This window comes from Diadema antillarum, unplaced genomic scaffold, assembly GCF_040938485.1.
Source record: "Diadema antillarum isolate AM-2024a unplaced genomic scaffold, OU_Dant_1.0 seq00001876_RagTag, whole genome shotgun sequence".
NCBI lineage: Eukaryota > Metazoa > Echinodermata > Echinoidea > Diadematoida > Diadematidae > Diadema > Diadema antillarum.
This window is the reverse complement of record NW_027272544.1, coordinates 201,565-223,223: the sequence shown is the minus strand read 5'-3', so window position 1 is coordinate 223,223 and position 21,659 is coordinate 201,565. Positions and strand designations below refer to the sequence as shown.

The following is a 21,659-nucleotide window of genomic DNA, read 5'->3' as shown; positions in this document are numbered from 1 at the left end:
GGTCGGGGAATTTCGGAAAGCGCCGAGGAATCATCCGATCTGAACAGCAGTAACTGCACCTTTGACAACAAGGACGAGGTCATCTTATAGATCTTAGGCACGGTTGTTCGAGATGGGAGTCAAAGAGTCTACCTACGTGAAAGGGGAGAAGCCATCCCTAAACCGAGAAGGGGGCCTGCGACACAGCCTATATAGCCGGAGCCTATACAACCCGGCAGTTCGGAAGATTCCTCGGCGCTTTCCGAAATTCCTCGACCCTGTTACGGGTCACAAACCAATTGCCACCAAAGATCAGACAAAATCTGACAGCGATTCATTATATCATAAATAACTTATTTAGAGGGGCACATTGTGCAACCTCCCCCCCCCCCCCCCCCCCCCCTTGGGCCTGGAAGGAGTCAAAATAGCTTGGGCTTTTTAGGGTTTAATTCCAAGGCGAGTTCCTTCAAATCAGGCCTCTTGTTTTTATCCTTAACGTGTGCACATGCAGTATAATTTTCCCCTTAGAGGGATGGTACAGTATTGGTGGAGATGAGATTTAGGCTTTTACCTTTTTGCGAGATACCAAGAAAACATTTATGGATCTAGTACAGAGCATAACATTTTAAGAGGAATTAAAAGTTTATTTGATGAATATCGGGTTGGAATGACTGAATCATCCAAAAACAAAGTAAAACAAAGCGATCTTAATAAAGCGTGGGTCCCACACTTTATTAGAATCGCTCTTTTTTGGATATCCCAGCCATTTCAAAACCAATTTTCATCAAATAAACGTTGAATTCTGCATAGAATTAATGCTCTTTCATATTTCATGAGGTTTTTCATTATCTCACAAAAAAAAAAAAAGTTCGAAATCTGAAATTAGGTCTCAACCAAAACTATACGATCCTTTTAAGATAGACATATCTTTAGAACAAAAATGTACTGGGGTGGGGTCAATTGTTTGTCAATTGCACACTAATAAGAAAAGTGAGACAGCGATGAAATATAAGCGATAAGATGGATATGTACCTTTGCTATATAGTGAGATACTAACAACTGTTACAGCGTTAATGATGTTGGGTTTTTGATAGTACTTTTGATGATAATGGGTTTTTGTCATTTTATTTCCAATCTAATAGATGACGCGTTTTTCTTGTCTGGCATGACAGTAGCTGTGTTAATCATGGGGGTACTGCTAGCTGTTTCCGTAGCAGTAAATATTCTGCAATGCTACAAAGAGAGCAAAGCATCCAGTCAAGGTTGGTGTAGGTTATTCTTATTATCATGGACTCATAATTGTACATATCATGTAATGATAATGATAATAACAAGTTTTATTGTTATATTTATTATTATTATCATTATTATTATCATTATTATTATCATTATTGTTATTATTATTACTATCACCATTATTATTATTATTTTCATTATTGAATGTATTTTTATTTATAGATAATCCGTAAGTATGCGCAGTGACGGTTCTGGGGTCATCTCATCTTTAAAAAGCACCGTTTTGTGGCACACAGTTGGACTTTTTTTGTTGGTAAAGCAAAGTCACTTGGTTGACAATGGAAAACAGTCCTGATAAAGTTCACGTGATTAAATGGTATACATTGTAGCGATATGATATATGTGTGCACTTGAGTGTGAACATATTTGTGCAAATACGTTGTTCTCTTCCTTAAGTTGACTAATTATATAAACAGATATAGAAAATGTAGGTATAATATGACAATTACCCCCCCCCCCATATTCAAGAGATAACATTTTATCTTCAAAAGCCGAATAAGTAGAGTAGGGCCTATATGTTAGGACCCACCTCGCCATTCCGTAATTATCACATGATTGTGACAGGAATAACAGTATATGTAATGAAAGTTGTTTAATTACATTTATGCAATAATTAAGGAATAGTTGTAAATTACATTATGACCCCTGTTTCTTTTATTTTCCCTGTCTTTTAGTACTAAATACATCTGAGAAGCACACAAGGTAAGCAAAATCACATCACCTCTACGGGGTGATGTCATTTTTTTTTTTTGCTTTTTCTTTTACAGGAGTAGCTTTCAGTGGCAGCAGAAAGGGGTGTTAGGCCTACTATAAACATTTACGTTTAAATTTTAATGGATTCCAAAATCCTGTCTTGTAGTTATGTTTCTAGTATCACTGGTTTGTGTTAATCAGAAATTACACAATAAAAAGGTACTGTATACAGTACTAGTTGAGGTTAGAATTTATACTTGCAAAGTTTTGCGACATATTTAGAAACCACTCTATCAAATAAACAATGTTAAAAAGTTTACAATTCTAAGGGGAATTAAAAGTTTATTTGATGGAAATCGGTTTTGGAATGCCTGAGATATCTAAAAACAAGGTAAAAACAAAGAGGTCCTAATAAAAAGTCGTGGCATGCCAGTTTTATCATGATCCCTTCTTTGGATGTCTCAACCATTTCAGGCCAATTTTCATCAAATTAACATTGATTTCTTTCTTGAAATCACATACTCTTTCATTTATCATAAGAGGTTCCTCATTACCTACAAAAAAAAAATTAAACCTGAATCCTCACCTCAACCAGTACTGTAAAATCCCTTTAAAAAAATTCATTCATTTTGCTCGTGTTTGTACCATATTAGGACAGGCTTATCAGGAGGAAGCGAGAACAGTGCTTATGAGATGATCGAAAGCGGAAGCAAAGGTTGTATACACCTTTTTACCTACGATATCGTTATTGGTTTGAGTTCACAGATGCTCCTTTGGTTATCATCACTAAATCTTGTTCCTGAATATTTGATTTTCATTTTGTTAATATTATTTAGTTGAACATTATAATTATATTATTCAAGACAACATGCGTAATTGTTTATTCACTTCATTAATCGTTCTTGGTAGTTAATAGATTATACATGTATGTGTGCATGTGACTGTGTGTGACTGTGTGTGTTTCTAGTTGTGATTGGCATATTTTGAAGCGAGAAGTGACAAACCTTGTTCAACATTTTGAAACAGGATAAGTTCTTATATTTGATGACGTCAGAGGACGTTTCTGGATACTGGCCATATATGAAGCTTTTCATCAGTAATGACCAAACAATAAAATTACTAGCCAGCCTAACTTGTGGTCAGATGTTTTGGTGGAAGAGCATCACTAGAGGTCCCTTTTTTTACACGCGTCAAACGCAGAAAACAACAACAACAACAAAAGGAGCATAGACTGCTATCAGAAACATGAAAGACTACTTTCCTCAATTTGACTTGACAGGTTATGCTGTATATCAACCACTTACACCGAGCACTGCTGCAATTCAAGCTGAAAACTTAACGTTCTTTTCTCGGCTTGGTTCCATCGGCCTAGGGAAGTTTGGCGACGTGTGGAAGGGTGAACTCCGCACAAAACAGGGAGCGGCTTCGGTAGCCCTGAGACAGGTCACAGGTCATTACTAGTAGAACTGTTTCCATAAAATTACAAGATATTTTGTTCTCCAGTTTGGTTTGTGCATTTTGTAATACATATTATAATTATTTGACAAAAAGTCAGTTGGCCTCAGTTATCTATTGCTGTTTGAAGCTAACCTCTAAAGGTACAACATTGTTTCATGTTGATAGTAAATGAAGTCTAGCAGGTGTCACTTTAACCATTTGCAATGTTAAAAATGTCATTACCCTGTGCAATTCTGAAATGGCTGAGACCTTTTAGATAAGAACACGCTTGACGAGGACATTGTGATGAGAAATACACATTTTGTAGTAATACAAAATAAGTGCTTTATGCAGCCCCACTGATTAAGTGTAAAATATTGCAGTTACGCATAGTAAAAAAAAAAATGAAAAGACTTTTGTGATACTTTTGATAAGTATGGATTTTCTTTTAAAAAAAATAATATTTCCGTGATGGACATAAAAAAATTATGTACTTTGTTAGAACACACTAATGAACCTTAAGCTAATGGAAACATGAGTTTTGAGATATCAATGATGATTGTTTCGTTTCTCAACTTTTATGCAGCCTTTCTAATCATCAAAATATTTTACCTCATATTTATGCTGTACAGAAAATGTTCCAGACATTATGCAGATAGTGAAATATTTGCAAAAACTTCCAAACCATCAAAATATTGTGAAGTGTCTTGGATACTGTGAAGAATATCGTAAGTATTACAAGTTACCCCGACGAAAAAAACTGAAAATCGTGTGATCCCAGCGTAGTTTATTCAAATCTAAGTAAATGGAGAAACACTTTAAACATACTACTATTAATTTTCTCTTTCAGTAAACAAGTTATTGAATAACATTCATTTGCTTGAGATTACTATATTGGTAATTTTCAGAAAAAAAAACAGAACCAAAAGTGTTCATAAAGCTGAAGTATTTAAAACCTTTCAATTGACTTCTGTAAAAACAAATATTGTGACGTCATACAGGTACCACTGTACACGAATTTGTTTCTGGTGGGACACTGCTGACTTTTCTGCAGTTTAATAACCAGTCTTCAAAATCTCCCTACGGGAACATCAAGCCAGCAAAGCCCCGCTTTGATGAGTCCAAGTTACTGAAGTTTGCCTGGCAGGTGGCAAAAGGGATGGAATTCCTTGCATCCAACAAGGTAATTACACATGAAAAGCCAATTTTGATTATTTGATATATAAGTGCAAGTAATGCAGACGTACACATTATTTATGAAATGAGTAAACATTATAGAGGACACCTGCCACTGATTCAGATTTTAAATCTAGAGCTTTTAAGATTTCGAGGATGTAGCTACTTTAGTTTCATGGATGATAGCTCTCATATCATAATAATGCTCTGTTCTTTTTCTACATGATTTCCTGTTCCTTACCAATGCCATGAAATGCCTACTAAAACATTCCTTTGTGAACCAGATTCCACTCTTTCTTGACAACTTCGCTGTCATCATCGGAAGAAGGGCGGACTTATTTATTCTTTGAAATGTGATTAAACACTAAACGAGGTGTACTGCTGATGAGCATTGTGTTTCTCCATCGGCTTCCAGTCACCGTCAAAAAAAACAAAACAAAACAAAAAAAAAACGCCTAACGTGCTATTGCTATGTATCCAGAGGACCTTGTATTAGGTTCCTTCTTTTTTCTTCACCATATTTAAAGGTAATGGCTAGTAACTGATCTGTGGGAGTCAGTGGGGATGCTGGGGGCGATTGTTCCAATCCTTGTGAGATTCATTTAAGAGTACATTATATATCTATTGTGTGAAAATTATTTGCTTCAGAATGGTCTCATATTCAAGAAATGTACAGTTTAATCGCCCCGTCACTGTACAGGCATGCTAACCTGGAAACATTGAACTGCACATTACTTGAATATGAGACCATTCTGAAGCAAATAATTTTCACACAACAATAGATATAATGTACTCTTAAATGAATTCCACAAGGATTGAAACAATCATTGCCCAGCATTCCCACTGATTCCGACTGATCAGATACTAGCCATCCCCTTTAATGAACTAACTATGCATAAATCAAATCTTTATCTTGGTTCGCTGATATAATTCTATACATCTCATTGTTCTCTCACAAAATCAAAATATGCTCCTTGATACTTTAATAGAGAACATGGATTCAAGCTACCAGCCTAAGAACATTTTGGGTTTTTTTTTTATTTTGTTTTATGATATTCTTTATTTGAATTTCATTCAATATCATGTCCATGTATACAACAAAATTGATATGAACAACAACAACAGTAACAAATTAGATGCTGTATTCTTTTCACTTGCGCTACTAAATCATTTCTTTTTCTAACATACAGTACAATATATTTGGGTTTCTTTTTTGTTCAAAGCATGCTTACATCAGGGTAATGACATTAAATTTTTCATTACTCTCAGAAAAAGCTATCTTGATTAAAATGATCTAGCCAATCCATATCTGTCTTATTACACACACACCCACACACACACACACACACACACCCACACACTTGTGTTGCTGAATCACTTTTTTATTTTGCAGAGCACATGCTACATATAAAATATACAAATATTATAGTAAATTCATCATAACCCTTAAAGAAAAAAAGAAATCTTGACAAACTTGATCAATCAATCAATATCTGCTTCATTACTCTAACAAACTCCCTTTACACTCCATTGAGAATGCAGTATTTCCCAAACTTGCAATAAACTGGATAACAAAATCATACATAAATGAACCGAACGAAATTCATCATTTTAACCTATCAACCTATCCACCACCCCCCCCCCTGTAGAAGTCAAAATAACCATTTATGTGCATGTTATCAAAACAAACCGTATTCCGCTTAACCCTCGAAACTTGCACACCATTACTCTACTATTACCTAACTACCCCGCCCATCCCCACTTCTTTACACAGGCATAACGTACCCCGCCCTCACTCCCCCCCCCCCCCCCCCGCCGGAAACTTACCCTCAACATACACCCATACAAACACATTTAACCTCAACAACAACAACAAATATACCCACACGCGCACACCCACAAACACAAACAATAACACACCAAATCACACTGCAGACATATCGTATTATCGTGGTTACCTGTTTCTTAGACACACACCAAAAACCAAAATTGACCAAACGTCTGACGTGGAAAAAAATAATAAAGTGTGACCACCATAATGCTGATAAATACCTATTCCGAAACATCAATACAGCAGAAGCCGAAACTAGCCATACATTTGACGTAGGGGAAGAAAGACTTTTAAAAAATTGGCATAATCAAAATATATAATTTATACCATCAAAACATAAATCAAAATGCATTTTTCATCCAAATTTCGTCTCACCATACAATAAACGCTTCAACCACATAACACGTTGCGTTTTGACGAACAGCTTGACATTTATCATGTGTGTGTGCGCGCGCACACACACACACACACATTAATATAATGTGCTCTCGATTTCCTTTGACTTCCTTTCTTAGAACTTTTGGCCCCACAAGCATCTAATAGGTTCCTCATCATTTATTTTTCTTCCATGAAATTAGTATGATACACTCAGACAGAATAAAACCGTGCCCATTTCTGTGTGTGTGTGCGTGTGCGTGTGTGTGTGTTTATGTTCTCAACATTTCGAGGAAATAGGTTAATAACCTTCTCTTAAGCCGGTAACTCAAGAAATATTAACGGATTCATAACTTAATATCAAATTTAGATTATCCACGGGAACCTGTGTGCACACAACATAATGATGACGGAAGACCGGATCTGTAAGATTTCTGACTATGGGATGACGTCATTCATGCCACTCTCTGGAAGTGTAAGCCCTCATCAAGCATGATAATCGTAGAATGAATTATTATATACCCATCTGAGCATGATGACTAATTCAAACAAGGAGCAGATACTCCACGTAACAATAACATTAGTCGTTTTTTTCTGAAATGGTTATCAATATTCCTATACATGTATAATGTTAATACTAAGCACTCAACAATTAAATATGATTTCTCCTGAAACAAAATTTACTGAGCGAATTATTTTGATGCCACATAGTGATATTAAGCAATGGTCCCGTGATACCTACCTAATATTGAATTGTGTCAAATCAGAATTATAAATACAGCTGCTAGGCTTGTGACCCTTACAAAAAAATCTCATCAAATTACTAAAGCACTCCAATCCTTCCACTGGCTCTCCATACATCAAAGTATCACCATTAATATCCTTCTCATTGTTTAAAAGATATGTAATAATCTTGCCCCATCTTATCTTAAAGACTTGATTTATCTTCGTTCCTCCACTTAAACCCGTTCTCTCCGTCCTTCCATTTTGCAACTACATCACATTCTCCCCACGCTTTTACCTATTATGGTGACAGGGTTTTATCTGTTATTTCTCCATCTATTTGGAACAAACTCCCTCTTTATATCCGAAATGCTGAAAGTGTTGATAAGTTTAAATCATCGCTGAGAACTAATCTCCTTTATTCAATATTATTTTTTGTTATGTTATACGTATAATGCTATACGTGTATTTTGATTTAACTTTTTTTCTGTAAAAAACGTTAGTACTAAGCGCTATATAAGTGTCATTTGCTATTGTTGTCCACTCAAAAAGCAAAATTCTGCAATGAAACAAAAACAAAAATGATTAGGCGTACTGCGTTCACTCCTTAATCAGTAAGTCTTATAAATCATTACTCGTATTACACACTATTAAAGTTTAACACGTGCATTTGCTCTGTTCATTAGCGTGGCATTCAATAAATGGGGGAGCAGGTTCCTGTAGTTACTTATCTACACTGTATTAAAAAAAAAAAAACGTATGCGAAATGCCGCTCATTTGTGTATTTCCTACTTATTCTTTGCAGAAACCAACGCGCTGGATGTCACCTGAGGGAATGCAGAATAAAAAATGGTCGATTGAGGGTGATGTTTGGTCTTACGGAATCCTTCTTTGGGAAATCGTCACTCTAGGTACGACGTAATATTACATAAAATTACACCTCTTTGTTTAATTCACCAAATTCACAAACCTCCATCTATACTTAAGAAAAAACAAACAAAGCTACAATAATACGAAGTTATTTTGCAAGTGTACTTGGTACAATTATTATATTACACACTTTTAAAAATATCTTAAAATTTACAACTGCAGAGTGTGCACTTTTTGAGACACCTGATTTATACTGCAAATGAAGGATCCTGCGAAATTTAGAAGAACAAGTTTAAAGTAGTTAGCAACAAAATGCATGAAAAAATAACAAAAACTCTGCTAAGTATGATATCTAAATATATGAATCTTCTCCTTTTCTCTGTCGTCTTCTCTGCCTCTTGTCAAGGAGCAAGACCATATCCCAAAATGACGATGGACATGGTGAAGCAGCAGGTTACCAAGGGATACAGGATGCCACGCCCTTCTCACTGTGGTCAAGAATTGTGAGTATTTACCTTCACTTCCAGTTTTCAGGTGGATGCGATATAATGTATGAGTCGTTTTGTATGCGTGCTTGTTTGCATCGCTGTGTGTGAGTCTTTGAGCATGTGTGCGCTTGTGCTTAGCTGTGTGTGTGTATGTGTGTGTGTGTGTGTGTGTGTGCTTGTTTGTGTGTGAGTTTGTGTGTGTTTACCTATTCTTGTTGACTAGAATTCTTGTAGATTTCTGGTGCCCAGTACCGAGTCTGTCTAGATTTGACATTTTGTATTTACACTTACAAAATTCAAAGACAGATCAGTGCGGAAAACAATTTTTGGTCATTGAGCGTCTTATTGTTTACTTCGATCTTTTCTTCGCATAGATACTCTATAATGACCAGCTGCTGGGAAATGGAGCCGGAAAAGAGATGCTCTTATAATGCCATTCAGAGGAAACTTGAACCAACCATGGAAGTGTATCACGTAAGCTATCATACCGGTTTCATTAAATAATCCCTTTCACTAACTCAGAGTGAACACACTGGTGAAAGTTACTACTCATCACGTTTATAGCATTAATATTTTTTTACATAATTTGCTGATAGGAGGCCGATGAAATGATTATTTAAGTGTCAGTCCAACAGTTCATGAACTGTCTATTTCACTGGTACATGTAGTTGTATGTTCTTAAAAATACACAAATATGTACGAATATTTGATAATTAAATATCAGATAAAATCTTTACGTGCCTAAGTTACCCATGCATGAGTCTGCTATTGCGTTTTTTCAGTGATTTGTCCAAAAAAAAAAAAAAAAAAAAAAAAGAGGTATTGTCAAACACCCCAATTGTCTACGGATATAAATTCATGCTGGGGTGTACCCGCACATTGCGTCTAATGATATGTTATGAAACATTTTTTGGATTAAAAAGAAATGACTAGTGTAAAAATGATACGAGATAACATTTGGGGCCGTATTGAGTATACACAATGAAATAATGTTAGATGACCCGTATTTCAGAACCGATTTATGTAATAAAGTAACTATGCCATTATCATACTGAAAGATATTTGAAACCTTAATCGTTTCTAAATCCCTTTTGATATTATAAAAAATAATTTTAGACTAAAATGAAATTATTTCCACTAAACTGTGCTTACTTTGCTCTTTCAAGGAATACCTGTCACTCCAGAACTTGGATGAGAGATTGTATGAATCTGTGGCCGATATAACAGTCTAGACGTCCATCAAGATAAAAAAGGCACAATTTCCATGAATTTCGTGAGTTTTTGTTTTTGTTTTTTTTTTGATAGACGTAAACTGTGGCTTCAGATGTTGTTATACATTATGGGATGCGTGTATGTCTGATACTTTCTTCAAGTTTTAACTGACTTACGTTACATTTCTGTTAAGTACTACTGAGCTAAAGATGTAGAATAGAGTAGCATTTAAACACAAGCGTAACAAAATGAAATAGAATATTGATTAATTTATTATTATTATTATTATTATCACCGTTCTTATATAGCGCATAATACCTTTGGCAAGGTCTCTATGCGCTTTGGAGGGAGACAAAGAAACATACAAAAAATATAAAATTTAAAAGAAACAGTAGAATGCTGCATAAATCATCATCGACAATCACTATGTTACTTTCTGAACAAATACGTTTTTAAAAACGTTTTGAACTTATTGATGGAACTCGCATGTTTTATATCACTTGGGATGCTGTTCCACAGTTCTGGGGCGGCATGCCTGAAACTACGTTTGCCATAATAGTTTGTTGAAATGGAGGGTATTACGTATAGATCCTCCCGTGATGATCTAAGAACTCGCATAGGTTCATATTTTACAAGGAGATCTGAAAGGTAAGAAGGAGCAGTTTTGTGGAAACACTGATAAACAAGCAGTAAGATCTTAAATTCAATACGTGATCTGATAGGAAGCCAATGCAAGGCACGTAAGATGGGTGATATTGACTCATATTTCTTGGTCTTTGTCACTAGCCTTGCAGCAGCATTCTGGATAACTTGTAGTTTCTGGAGTTGGTTGTCTGGTAAGCCATACAAAAGACTGTTGCAGTAATCAATGTAGCACATAACAAATGCATGAACTAATTTTTCAGTGGTTCCTTTGTCAATATACGGTCGAATTTTGTTGATCTTATACAAAGCATATGAGGCTGACCTGCATCTAGAAGTAACATACTCATGCAACGTAAAGTGATTATCAAACACGACCCCAAGATTCTTGGCCATTTTGACAGGGAGAACCTGTGAGCCATCAATATCAATGGGTGGAAAGGAACTACACGTATGAGAACGAAATCTGGAAGTCATATGAAGAACTTCTGTTTTCTTACTATTCAACATGAGACCATTCAACCGTGACCACTCTTTAACTGCTCTAATACAGTTTGTTACTCTGGGAAGTAATTCTGACATGTCAGATGCAGTGAAAGATACATATATTTGTGTGTCGTCTGCATAGAACATTTTAGAGAAACCGTGTGCTTCAATTACATTTTCCAAAGGAGCAGTGTACATTGTGAAAATCAAAGGTCCAATAACTGATCCTTGTGGGACCCCACAGGTCGGTGTGTGGGGTGATGACTGGATCCTATCGATGACGACAGACTGTGTGCGAGATGTAAGATATGATCGAAACCATTCAAGTACACAACCTCGGATTCCAAACCACTGAGGCAGTCTCCGCAGGATGGCATCATGACTAATAGTGTCAAACGCGGATGAATAGTCGAGAAAAATCACTATTACCTCTTGGCCCTTATCTAGAGACATAAGAATATCGTTTGACACACGCAGGAGTGCTGTCTCACAGCTGTGGAAAGGACGATACGCAGACTGTGTTTTTGCTTGGAGATGATGCTCAGACACGTACTTCTGGACTTGTGATACAGCCGCTCTCTCGACCGTCTTGGCCACAAACTTGAGGTTGGCAATCGGACGATAATTCTTGAGATCATCTTTATCTAGTTTGGGGTTCTTAATGATAGGAGAGATGTTAGAGTGCTTCAATCCTCCTGGAAAATAACCTGATTGAAAGGATTGGTTGATGAGAAGAGTCAAGGTCGGAACAAGCTCTACAAGACATTGCTTCAGAACACTGGTGGGAACGGCATCAAGGCTGCAAGTTGTTGAGGGTGATTTCCTTATCATCCTTGTGACTTCTAGCTCGGTGACAGGTCTGAAGTTGGAGAAAGAACACTTAAGCTGCCTTTGATCAGGGAAATCGGGAAAGTTGGTGTCACTGGACTCTGAGTGTAGAGTATCAGTGATGGTCTTTACTTTGTTGACAAAGAATTGTTGAAAACACTCAGGGAGAGAATTGAATGGTCCACTGCTATCTGGAAGTTGCTTTAAGGATCGTGGTTGAGATAGCATATCCACTTTCCGGAACAGCTCACGAGCATTGCAGTTTGATAGCTGTTCCCGATAATACTTGGTTTTAGAGGATGCTAATGCTTTCTTGTACTGATGACGTTTGTTTTCAAATGCTTGCCGATGTACCTCCAGGCACCTACCAGATCGTGAGAATGTAGTTCGTTCAAGTCTGCGGAGCTCTTTTTTCGCTTGATGGAGCTCATCATTGTACCATGGTGAGTTGGGTCGGCATCTGATAGTGTGAGTTACCAACGGGGCATGTTTATCCAGAAGACTGCTAAGAACAGTTTCATACTGAGTTAGAAGGGTGTCTACATCAGTAGAAGGTGATAGAAGTAAGTCGGACTGCATGATGTCTCCACGAAGAGATTCCATGTTGATTTCCTGTAATTTCCTCATCTTAATCTCCTTCTTTATAGGTTCAGGCAGACCGATTCGTAGGGAACATTTCACCGCTGAATGGTCAGAAGGTAGATAATACTGCATATTTTGTAATGATTGTCCTAAAGGTTTGTATATCATTTTCATGTTCAAGATTTAAAAACTTTGTTTGTTTATATGCTTTTTGTTGTATTGGTGAATAGGGATTGTATACATGCTATTTTGAAAGAATCCTACGTAATTAAATAACTCTCCATTTCACTGACATGATATCCACAGGTTATAGAGGGAGATTAGGTCTTTAGAAGATATTACTTTACATGTTCAGTCGCAGAAATTGACCTATCACAGGATAGTAAAGACTAATCACTCTCGTAAATGAATGATTTCTTGATGGATTCTTGTCATAAGTTTACGGAATATTATGATCCTGTTATTGTTATGGACATTATTGCAAAGTTGTTAACTATTTTATTGTCACTGGCTGTCGTTACCGGTGTGTTTCATTATCATTATCGTACAGTATTAAATTGTTATGTATTACACCGTGTACAGTCACTGTGTGTAAACTGAATTAAAAAGGTTTGATCAGTAAACAACTGTAAATATGAGATTGGAATTTTCGTTCAAGTGATGAATATAGAAATTACCATTGTCAAATCGAAACTTGGAAAACGAGAAAAAAAAATCATTCTTTTTAGGAGAAGGTACATATCGGAAAAAACGGACACTATTGCCAAGTTTCTTTATCTTTTTATAAGAGACACATTTGTGTTATTATTCCATTGATAATTAGTGTGGTCATGGTGATTTTTACTACTATCAGCATTTTTATTTCAGATGTCCCTTAACCCTAACTAGGCCGGGCTATTTAGGTAGTTGATAGAGCCGGGGGGGGGGGGGGGGGGAAGGGGGGCTCCCAGGCCCCCCTCCCCCCTCCAGATCTCGGCCGTCGACCGCGCGATCGCGACGAAAATTGGCACACACATTACCAATTGCCACACACAGGTAATTTAAAATACCATGAAGTTAATTTTTCAAAAAAATTATAATTTATGCCAAATTATGCTAATTCATGCATAATGATGCATGAAATCAGACTATTTGGTATAAATCGCTGAATAAACCTCAAAACAGGCACTTTTTGTGTAAACATTTTTTTAGTGTCCTTAGCAAATGTAATTTAAAAAAATTGTGATATCAGACATTTTTTAACGTTTTTTTTTAATTATCTATTTCTTTGTTTTTTCGACTTAATGTTTTCCATTGTTTTTTCGCTGAAATTTGTCTGCGACGTCGCTCTGAACAAGAAAATATGTTATTCATTGATTTTAATCGATAAAACACCAAAATAATCATGCTTTTATGAAATATGCCTGTAAGCAAAGTTTGCATTGAAATTGTACACGAATTCATGTTTTTTAGCAGTTTTTGGTCTGACATGCATGTACATATCTATGCGTAAATTCGGAACCGCGCGCCCGGGCGTCGCAAATTTGGTGTCAAAAGATGCGGGAGACTCGAAAGAAAAAAGTCACGAAACGTCGCGGCGATAGCTTTTTTGCGATTGCGATACATCGCGCGGAACGTCAGGGGGGGGGGGGGAAGGGTAGGGTTAAAACAAATCTTATAACTTGTTTATATTGTATCCAAGGAATACGATTAAATAATCCCCACATATATCATATGTAATGGATATCAAAAAGGTTTTACTGATTAACTTTAAACTATACGTGTAGGAAGGAATAGTAAGGAATAGATTTTAATTTATTGCAGAAACTGCAATCCTTTGATAAGGGGCACAGAGATCTATCAGCAGAGTCCAGACTATAAGCGCATGTGGCGGAATTACTTATTACATGCACAACTTTATTACATTTGGCATATCATTCCATAAAACATGTCACGTATATTTGAAAGTGTATCTTAATATGCAGTATATAAAATTTGGGCTATACAATCTATTCATTTGTCTAGTATCGTGATTATTCTTATTTTGGATGAAGGAAATGTTAACAAAAAATGGCAAAATGTTGTTCGTATATGTGTGCATCAAAACAGCGTGAAAGAATTTGTTCATATCAAAAACATTCTATAAGTTATGTTCTTTGAATAAACGACCTGTGTGGCTAAAACAATAGTCTATTACTAATCATACGAATTGTACGCTTTTGTAAGATAAAAATACGCTCTAATTGATAATTTGCATAATTTCCCCATATCATATTACAGTAAAATAAATGAGGCGTAATCAAAGTGTGATATAACTTTACAAGAATTTCAGAAGGTACGAGTGCACGTATACTAATGATTGCACCTATTGCTCTGGAGAATTTACAGCATACTTCATTGACATGATGTTTCCATGTTAAGTGATCATCTATGATTACTCCATGAAATGTGGTAAAGCTAACAACTGGAATGCAAAATCAGCAATGTTAGCACCAAAATCATCAGTACTTACTACTTCATTTCTTGGTCTAAATATATAAGATGTTTTGTGTGCACTTAATTTCAATTTATTGGCTATGAACCACTAATTAACTTTCTCTATAGATCACAACTTAAGATTGCGCTGATACTTCTTCACATGAAATAAAAAAGAATAGTATCATCTGCATATCAGCTCAACTACAATTATTTGCTAATATGCTGTAAGTCATTTTTGTAAAGAATAGAAAATAATGGATCTAAAACCAACCCCTGAGGTACACCGATATGTACAGCCGCACGGGGAGAAGGAAAATCATCTAATTTTATACAGCCATTGCACACGATTTGAAAGATAACTCTTAAACCAATTTAAAGCGCTCTAACTCTTATTCCATAAAATTGCGGTTTAGTGTACAATAGTGTGGTGAATGCAATCAAGAGCCTTCGGCAGATCAAAAAAAAAAATCCTAATAACAGGTTTTTTATTCTCAAAAACTAATAATGCCATATAAGTTCGGTTTTTTGTCGAAATCCTAATTGTTTGTCGAATAATATATCATTTTGGGAGAGGTAAGACATAAGACGAGTATGAACAAGTTTGCCAAATATCTCGGAAAATGCAGATTAGAATAAAAATTGGTCTATAATTTGATGAAACAGTTTTCTCTCCAATTTTATATATTGGTATAATTTAAGCTACTTGAGATTATCTGAAAATGTACCCTTTTCTATAGGAAAATTAAATATATAACACAATAGTGGTACAAAATAATATATTGACAACCGGTGCCGGTTGGTTATAAAAGCCCGTGCAGGGGAGCAGACGCCATCTTTTCAAAAAGAAAAGTCTTTGTAAATAGACCAGTAAGTAAATACTTGATACAATTGCAGACAAACACACTTGTCATTCCGATCATAATAAACAAGCAATATTGTACACAAATTAATCATTCTGTTCAATATGATGCGGAACAACCTGTATAGGTATATTATTCTGTCAAACAATCAGCCACAACACCAAGTAATATTATTATAATAGAGTCACAGTTTTGTCTTCTCTAAAAGGTTGGAAAAGGAAAGGCTCAGAATTCGAGAGTACTGAATATAAGATGTTTGTTAGGAGCGTCTAATTCTATTCCTAATACTATCCATTTGATTTAGGAATTCTATGACGCAACACTAGAATAAGTCTTCAGACGCTGCATGTTAAAGCTCCGTATAAAGAAGTCAATCCAGGAAGGATGAGTGGACATCGAAGGATGATGTTCTTTTTTTCTATGGAGTTTTACGTCATATATATGTAGACACACGCACACACACACACACACATATATATATATATATATATATATATATATACGTATTATATATGTGTGTGTGTTTGTGTATTTCTTTTTAATGTCACATTCATTGTATACAGCATAGCTTTGTAAAATCAAACACTTTGGTGGACTGTTTCAACCTTTAAACTTCGTTTCTCAGTAAAAACTTTTTCCAGATATATATTACACATCTTTCTTTATCATACTCCTACCATATATCATGAATATGATACATAATGATATCTCTCCATTCTGCCACAGGAAAAAGAAGGCAAAAACACGAAAGACGTGTCGGTATCGCAACGGTGTTGAATTCTTGAACAGCTGCATGTTTCGGCTGAGTCTCCATTTCCAAAGCGTTCCAGCAAAATGAGAGCAAACCTCGAATTGGAACTGAACGTTTCCAAAAGCAAAAGTTCAAGAATCCAGGGTAAATCGTGCCAAGACGAGATCTACTAGTGTTGTTCAATATCTGGCAAAAAAAGGCTTAAAAAACCGAAACAACAGCAATTTCCCTAAAGACCTTAAATAATCACTTTAACACGTTAGTGGTATAATTCTTACCTTCATCAGTAACTTATCATTTGTGTTCAGTATGTGGTAATCACAACTGGAAACACGTGCATAATTAAACAGCAGTAAAATTTGGTAGTACGTAGATAAACTTGATGTTTTGTCACTTTTGTTTCCTAGATTCATTTTTTTCTTGGAAAGAAAGCAAAAATAGCATTAGAAAAATACAGAGGTATCACCAGCATCCATGATGATAGTAATGTAAAAATGGTATATATCAAGGGTAACTAACCAGATCAAAAGTGTCAGGATAATCAGGTAATCTCTCTTTTCAATTCAATTCCACTCAAATTTATTTCCGTTTTTGGGCAGTGAGAATAACTTGATATACATCTCACTATTTTTAGTGATAGAAATCCTGCAAACCAAACGATGGGTTGGATTTAAAATAGTAAACAATAATTGTGACCGTGCATCACAAAACGAACACAAAGTCGCAGCCCTTGATTTTGCAAGAAGACCTCAAAAGGGTGAAACAGGTCAACCAAGTCAATCTTCAGTTTTCATACTTTCTGGAAGAGCTATCCTTCGTCTACATTATTCATAAGTTTGGAGTCATAAAACGAACAGGAAAGTGTGCTTTCAACAGTTTTTCTGCACCCCCCCTTTTTTTTTTGAGTAGTGCGATTAGGTACGTCTTCATAGGCCCCTTTTCATTTTTTTGTAATCCTTTGCACACCCTTCAGTTTCAACTCTAATAACATTTAAATAGATAGTGCTACTACCTTGAAAGTTGGCATTTATTAATGACAGAATGTGTTTATTACGCGTGCTCAATTTCAGCTTAAACTGATAATCCCTTTATTGTTGTGCTATAAGGAGGTTACATCCTGTTGTCCGATTCATCGCACAGCCAGCACGGTTTCTAAAGATTAAGCGCTTCAATAGACCCCTTACTTCAGAGCCTCTTTTCTCAGTTCACACACAGTGTATGTGTGCTTTCTTTCCAATATTTAGATTGGTCAGGAGAATCCGTTTGAATTGAAAATGAAAATGACAAAACAAACAAACAGACAAACAAACACACAGACGTCCAATTCTCCCTTTTAATATATCTATTTAAAAGCGTATATCAACTGCGGGGCTAGCTTGTATAAAAGAAATTGTAGTCACAACCAGGACTGTAATCAGCCAATACAGGCGACAGTGTAAGCGGCAATGCATATTTTGTAAGAGGGCATCAAAATAAGGTTGTAAACTAATCAGATTCATAGCAGTTTTGATTGTAGACTTGCAAAAGAAAATAAAAACGTCAATTTCTTTTTAAATGAGTACAAAGAAGGAGCAGTTTTTATGTCGTGATTCACAGAATTCCAGTAATTTGGACTAATATAAGAAGTGAATTTTAAGGTAAAATTGTTCGAAAAAGAGGTAAGTGAAATTCATTTAAGCGTCGAGTGGGATAATTATGGTATGAGTAAAGTGTTATTATATATGTACATACATTGATCTAAGTTGAATAAAAACAACTAATATTGGTTTTTAACTTATTACAGGCAAACAATAAATGTGAATGTGAACGTATGGGAGAATGGCAAATGATATGAAGGGCCTTCTTTTGCAGCATAATAGCACGTTATTTAGGAGCGTCTGATAAGTATTGCCCCAAGCTAAAATTCCATAATTCAAAGCAAGCAATATCAAAGAGGAGTAAAGATATGACTTTTGAAGAATATAAAATTTCAAGCTATTCAAACCACCTATATTACGTGAAACATTTTGTATACATATTGTCGATGTGTGTTTTACATGAGAGTTTTTTATCAACAATAATGCCAAGAAATTTAAAGTTTGGTACTCTTTCTGAATCAAAATCGTCTAAAACTATTATTATAATTCAATGCATCAACAGTGTTACTGAAAATGATATATTTCATTTTTTGAACATTCAGTGATAATTTATAAGCCCTGACCAAATTAGTCACTTCTTTCCAATTCATATTAACTTTTGGGGCAAGGACATCAACATCATTACGAGGAAATAGAAAGGTGGCATCATTCAGATACAGAAGAAAAAATAATCGATATATGTTATGAATAACAGCGGTCCAAAAAGGCCTCATTGTGGAACACCAACTCAAAGGGGAAATCCAGTCCATAATATAAGTCAGTCTGATAAGAAAGAGTAAAATATTCAATATTTAAAAATTCTGTGAACGGCATATCTTCAACATCCATTTCACCTACTTGAGACAAACTAAGAATTAAAACAATTACAATTACAATTACAATTACAATTACAAGCAATGTTGTTTTGTTTTCTGTTGATTGAGCGAAGAATTGATTTTGAAATCCGAAGTAATCTGGGAGTCTTCTTGCTATCTATTTTTCTTTTGTTTGGGAATAATATCAACCAAAAAGTGAATAAAAACTTTCATAAAATTATCAAAAGACAAACGAACACATCACTTTCATATACTCATGACGAATCTGCATTATCAAGAGCGGCATCAAGGCTGACCAACTTTTTAGGCGAGACTCTACGCTTGAGTGAAGAAAATGAGAGTTTCGAATCAATACAAAAGTTTTCAAAGTGAAGTGAATATTTAATGGAAAATGATCCGTTACATCTGATAATGAAATCTAAAGAGTCAGGGAGGGGGTAAAATATTGCAAAACGAAAGTAGTAGAATGATTTGTAACCCGAGTCGGTTTGGTAATGAGGGGCAGAAAGAATTAAGACAGAAATGTTTCGAGAAACTCGAAGAATTTTCATTTCCAGATTGCAACAAATCAATATTGTTATCGCCATGTAAAAGACAATTCTTGTTTCGAAAAACCGTGTTTTTGCCAAATAATAATAAAAACGCATAATATCATAAGATAGTCTCTATGCGTGTACAAAATTAATGAAAACTAAATCTATCACATATTTATCTATTTAAACATATAATCAACAGTTGTCAAAAAGGTGAGTTTTTAACACAGATTTGAATATATCAAAAATCTGTAATGTATCTAACACTGAGAGGGAGATTATTCCATAATGAGGGTGCCATTTTTCTAAAAGCCCTATCACCAAATGTCTTAGATTTGACACTTATTTCAGAGTGGAAATTTTTTTTATTTTGAGCGCAGATTACGACCAGGATGATATGACTTGATGAGTTCACTGAGATATGCAGGGGCATTTCCATGAAAACATTTGAATACAAGGGTCAAAATCTTCAACATGATACGAGCTCTTATGGGCAACCAATGAAGACTACGAAGAATGGGAGTTATTATGATCAAATTTCCTTTTGCGTGTTACAAGCCTTGCGGCTGAAGTTTGTATCCGTTGGAGTCCTTTCAGCTGAAAGTCAGGAACTCCAATGAGCAAACCATCATTATTATCCAAAATGACTAATAATAAACGCATGAGAATGTTTTTCTGTAGTTGCTTTATTGAGAACGTGTCTCAATTTTCCAATCCTGTGTAGACCTATGGCTGCAGATTTGCATATGTTATTGATGTGAGTTTTCATACTAACATCATCTTGGATAATGACACCAAGGTCAAGTGCCTTCGAAATTGGCAGCACAGGAATATCGCAAACATTGACGGACAAAGTTGTTGAGGACTTGTTACGAAATCTTATATGCACAACTTCAGTTTTCTCAAGATTCAATTTCAAACCATTTTGCAGAGACCAATCAATCTGACCAACTGCTACATCAGAATTGGTGCTTTTCGGCAATGAAAGATAAATCTGAGTATCATCAGCATATGTAATTTTATATGCCACACGTACTTGTCAATTACATCCTCTAAGGGAGCTGTGTACATTATGAAACACAGTGGTCCTAAGACAGAACCCTGAGGAACCCCTTGTCTGAGAACATAAGGGGCAGATGCAGTACCATTGATTGAGACACTCTGCGTTCGTTTGCAAAAATAAGACTGAAACCAATCAAATCTGAGATATAAGTCACAAATTCTAAAATATTTGAATTGGGAGGTCTGTAAATAATACTGACTTCCAACGAAGAAAAACACAAGATTTGACAGTGGTATCCATTCACAGATGTCGCTATGGATAACACATTTTAAAGTAGTTGACACATAACATGCAACGCCACCGCCACCGCCACCGCCACCGCCACTCCTGGTAGATCTATTATTGACGTACATGTATTAAAACTGTCGATCGCAAAAGAATTTTCCGAAGAGGAGGTTAACCAAGTTTCTCTCAGTCCAATGGCAGAGAATGATTGATTTGAAGCAGATTCTAATCAAAACTTTAACTCATCGAAATGTGTATTTACACTCCTTATGATTAACTGCAACACAAAAGTGTCTTTAGAGAAACTATGATACATATCTTTACATTGATTAACGATTATATATAATTACGTAACTTATTCTGAATTAAATCATTCCTGTAGTCTTGCACAAAGAGATAGCACTGCTCTACTGTTGGAATGAAACAAAAGATCCATCTCAGAAAAATACATTTACACTATTACGCAAAGCATCTACAAAGCAACTGCAGAGCAGAGTTAAACTTTTGCTGTCACCGAGTCATGTGTCTCTTCCGAAGAAACAATTATTGTATATTAGTTAAGTTTGTGGCCCTATTATATATAATATCGACTCAGGCGAAATAATACGGACGTTTCATGAATGGTATATGTATGTGTGTGTATATATATATATATATATATATATATATATATATAAACATATACATATATATATATATA

The 21,659-nt window shown here is 35.4% G+C and overlaps 1 protein-coding gene across 1 annotated transcript; it reads left to right on the top strand.

Moving 5' to 3' along the window:
- The first annotated feature begins 3,190 nt into the window (after positions 1-3,190).
- LOC139712930 (tyrosine kinase receptor Cad96Ca-like) lies at positions 3,191-10,100 on the top strand. Its single transcript, XM_071624711.1, has 8 exons — positions 3,191-3,418; positions 4,038-4,133; positions 4,407-4,588; positions 7,158-7,262; positions 8,316-8,421; positions 8,787-8,883; positions 9,243-9,342; positions 10,035-10,100. Exons 1-8 carry the CDS (start codon positions 3,214-3,216, stop codon positions 10,098-10,100), a joined length of 957 nt encoding a protein of 318 aa, XP_071480812.1. The 5' UTR covers positions 3,191-3,213.
- The last annotated feature ends 11,559 nt before the right edge of the window (positions 10,101-21,659 follow it).

Excerpts from the sequence above, each read along its gene's own strand:
- LOC139712930 (XM_071624711.1), top strand. The coding sequence starts at position 3,214 with ATGAAAGACTACTTTCCTCAATTTGACTTGACAGGTTATGCTGTATAT. Across the intron at positions 4,589-7,157 it reads AATTCCTTGCATCCAACAAG|ATTATCCACGGGAACCTGTG; the intron begins GTAATTACACAT and ends TATCAAATTTAG. Across the intron at positions 9,343-10,034 it reads CAACCATGGAAGTGTATCAC|GAATACCTGTCACTCCAGAA; the intron begins GTAAGCTATCAT and ends TGCTCTTTCAAG.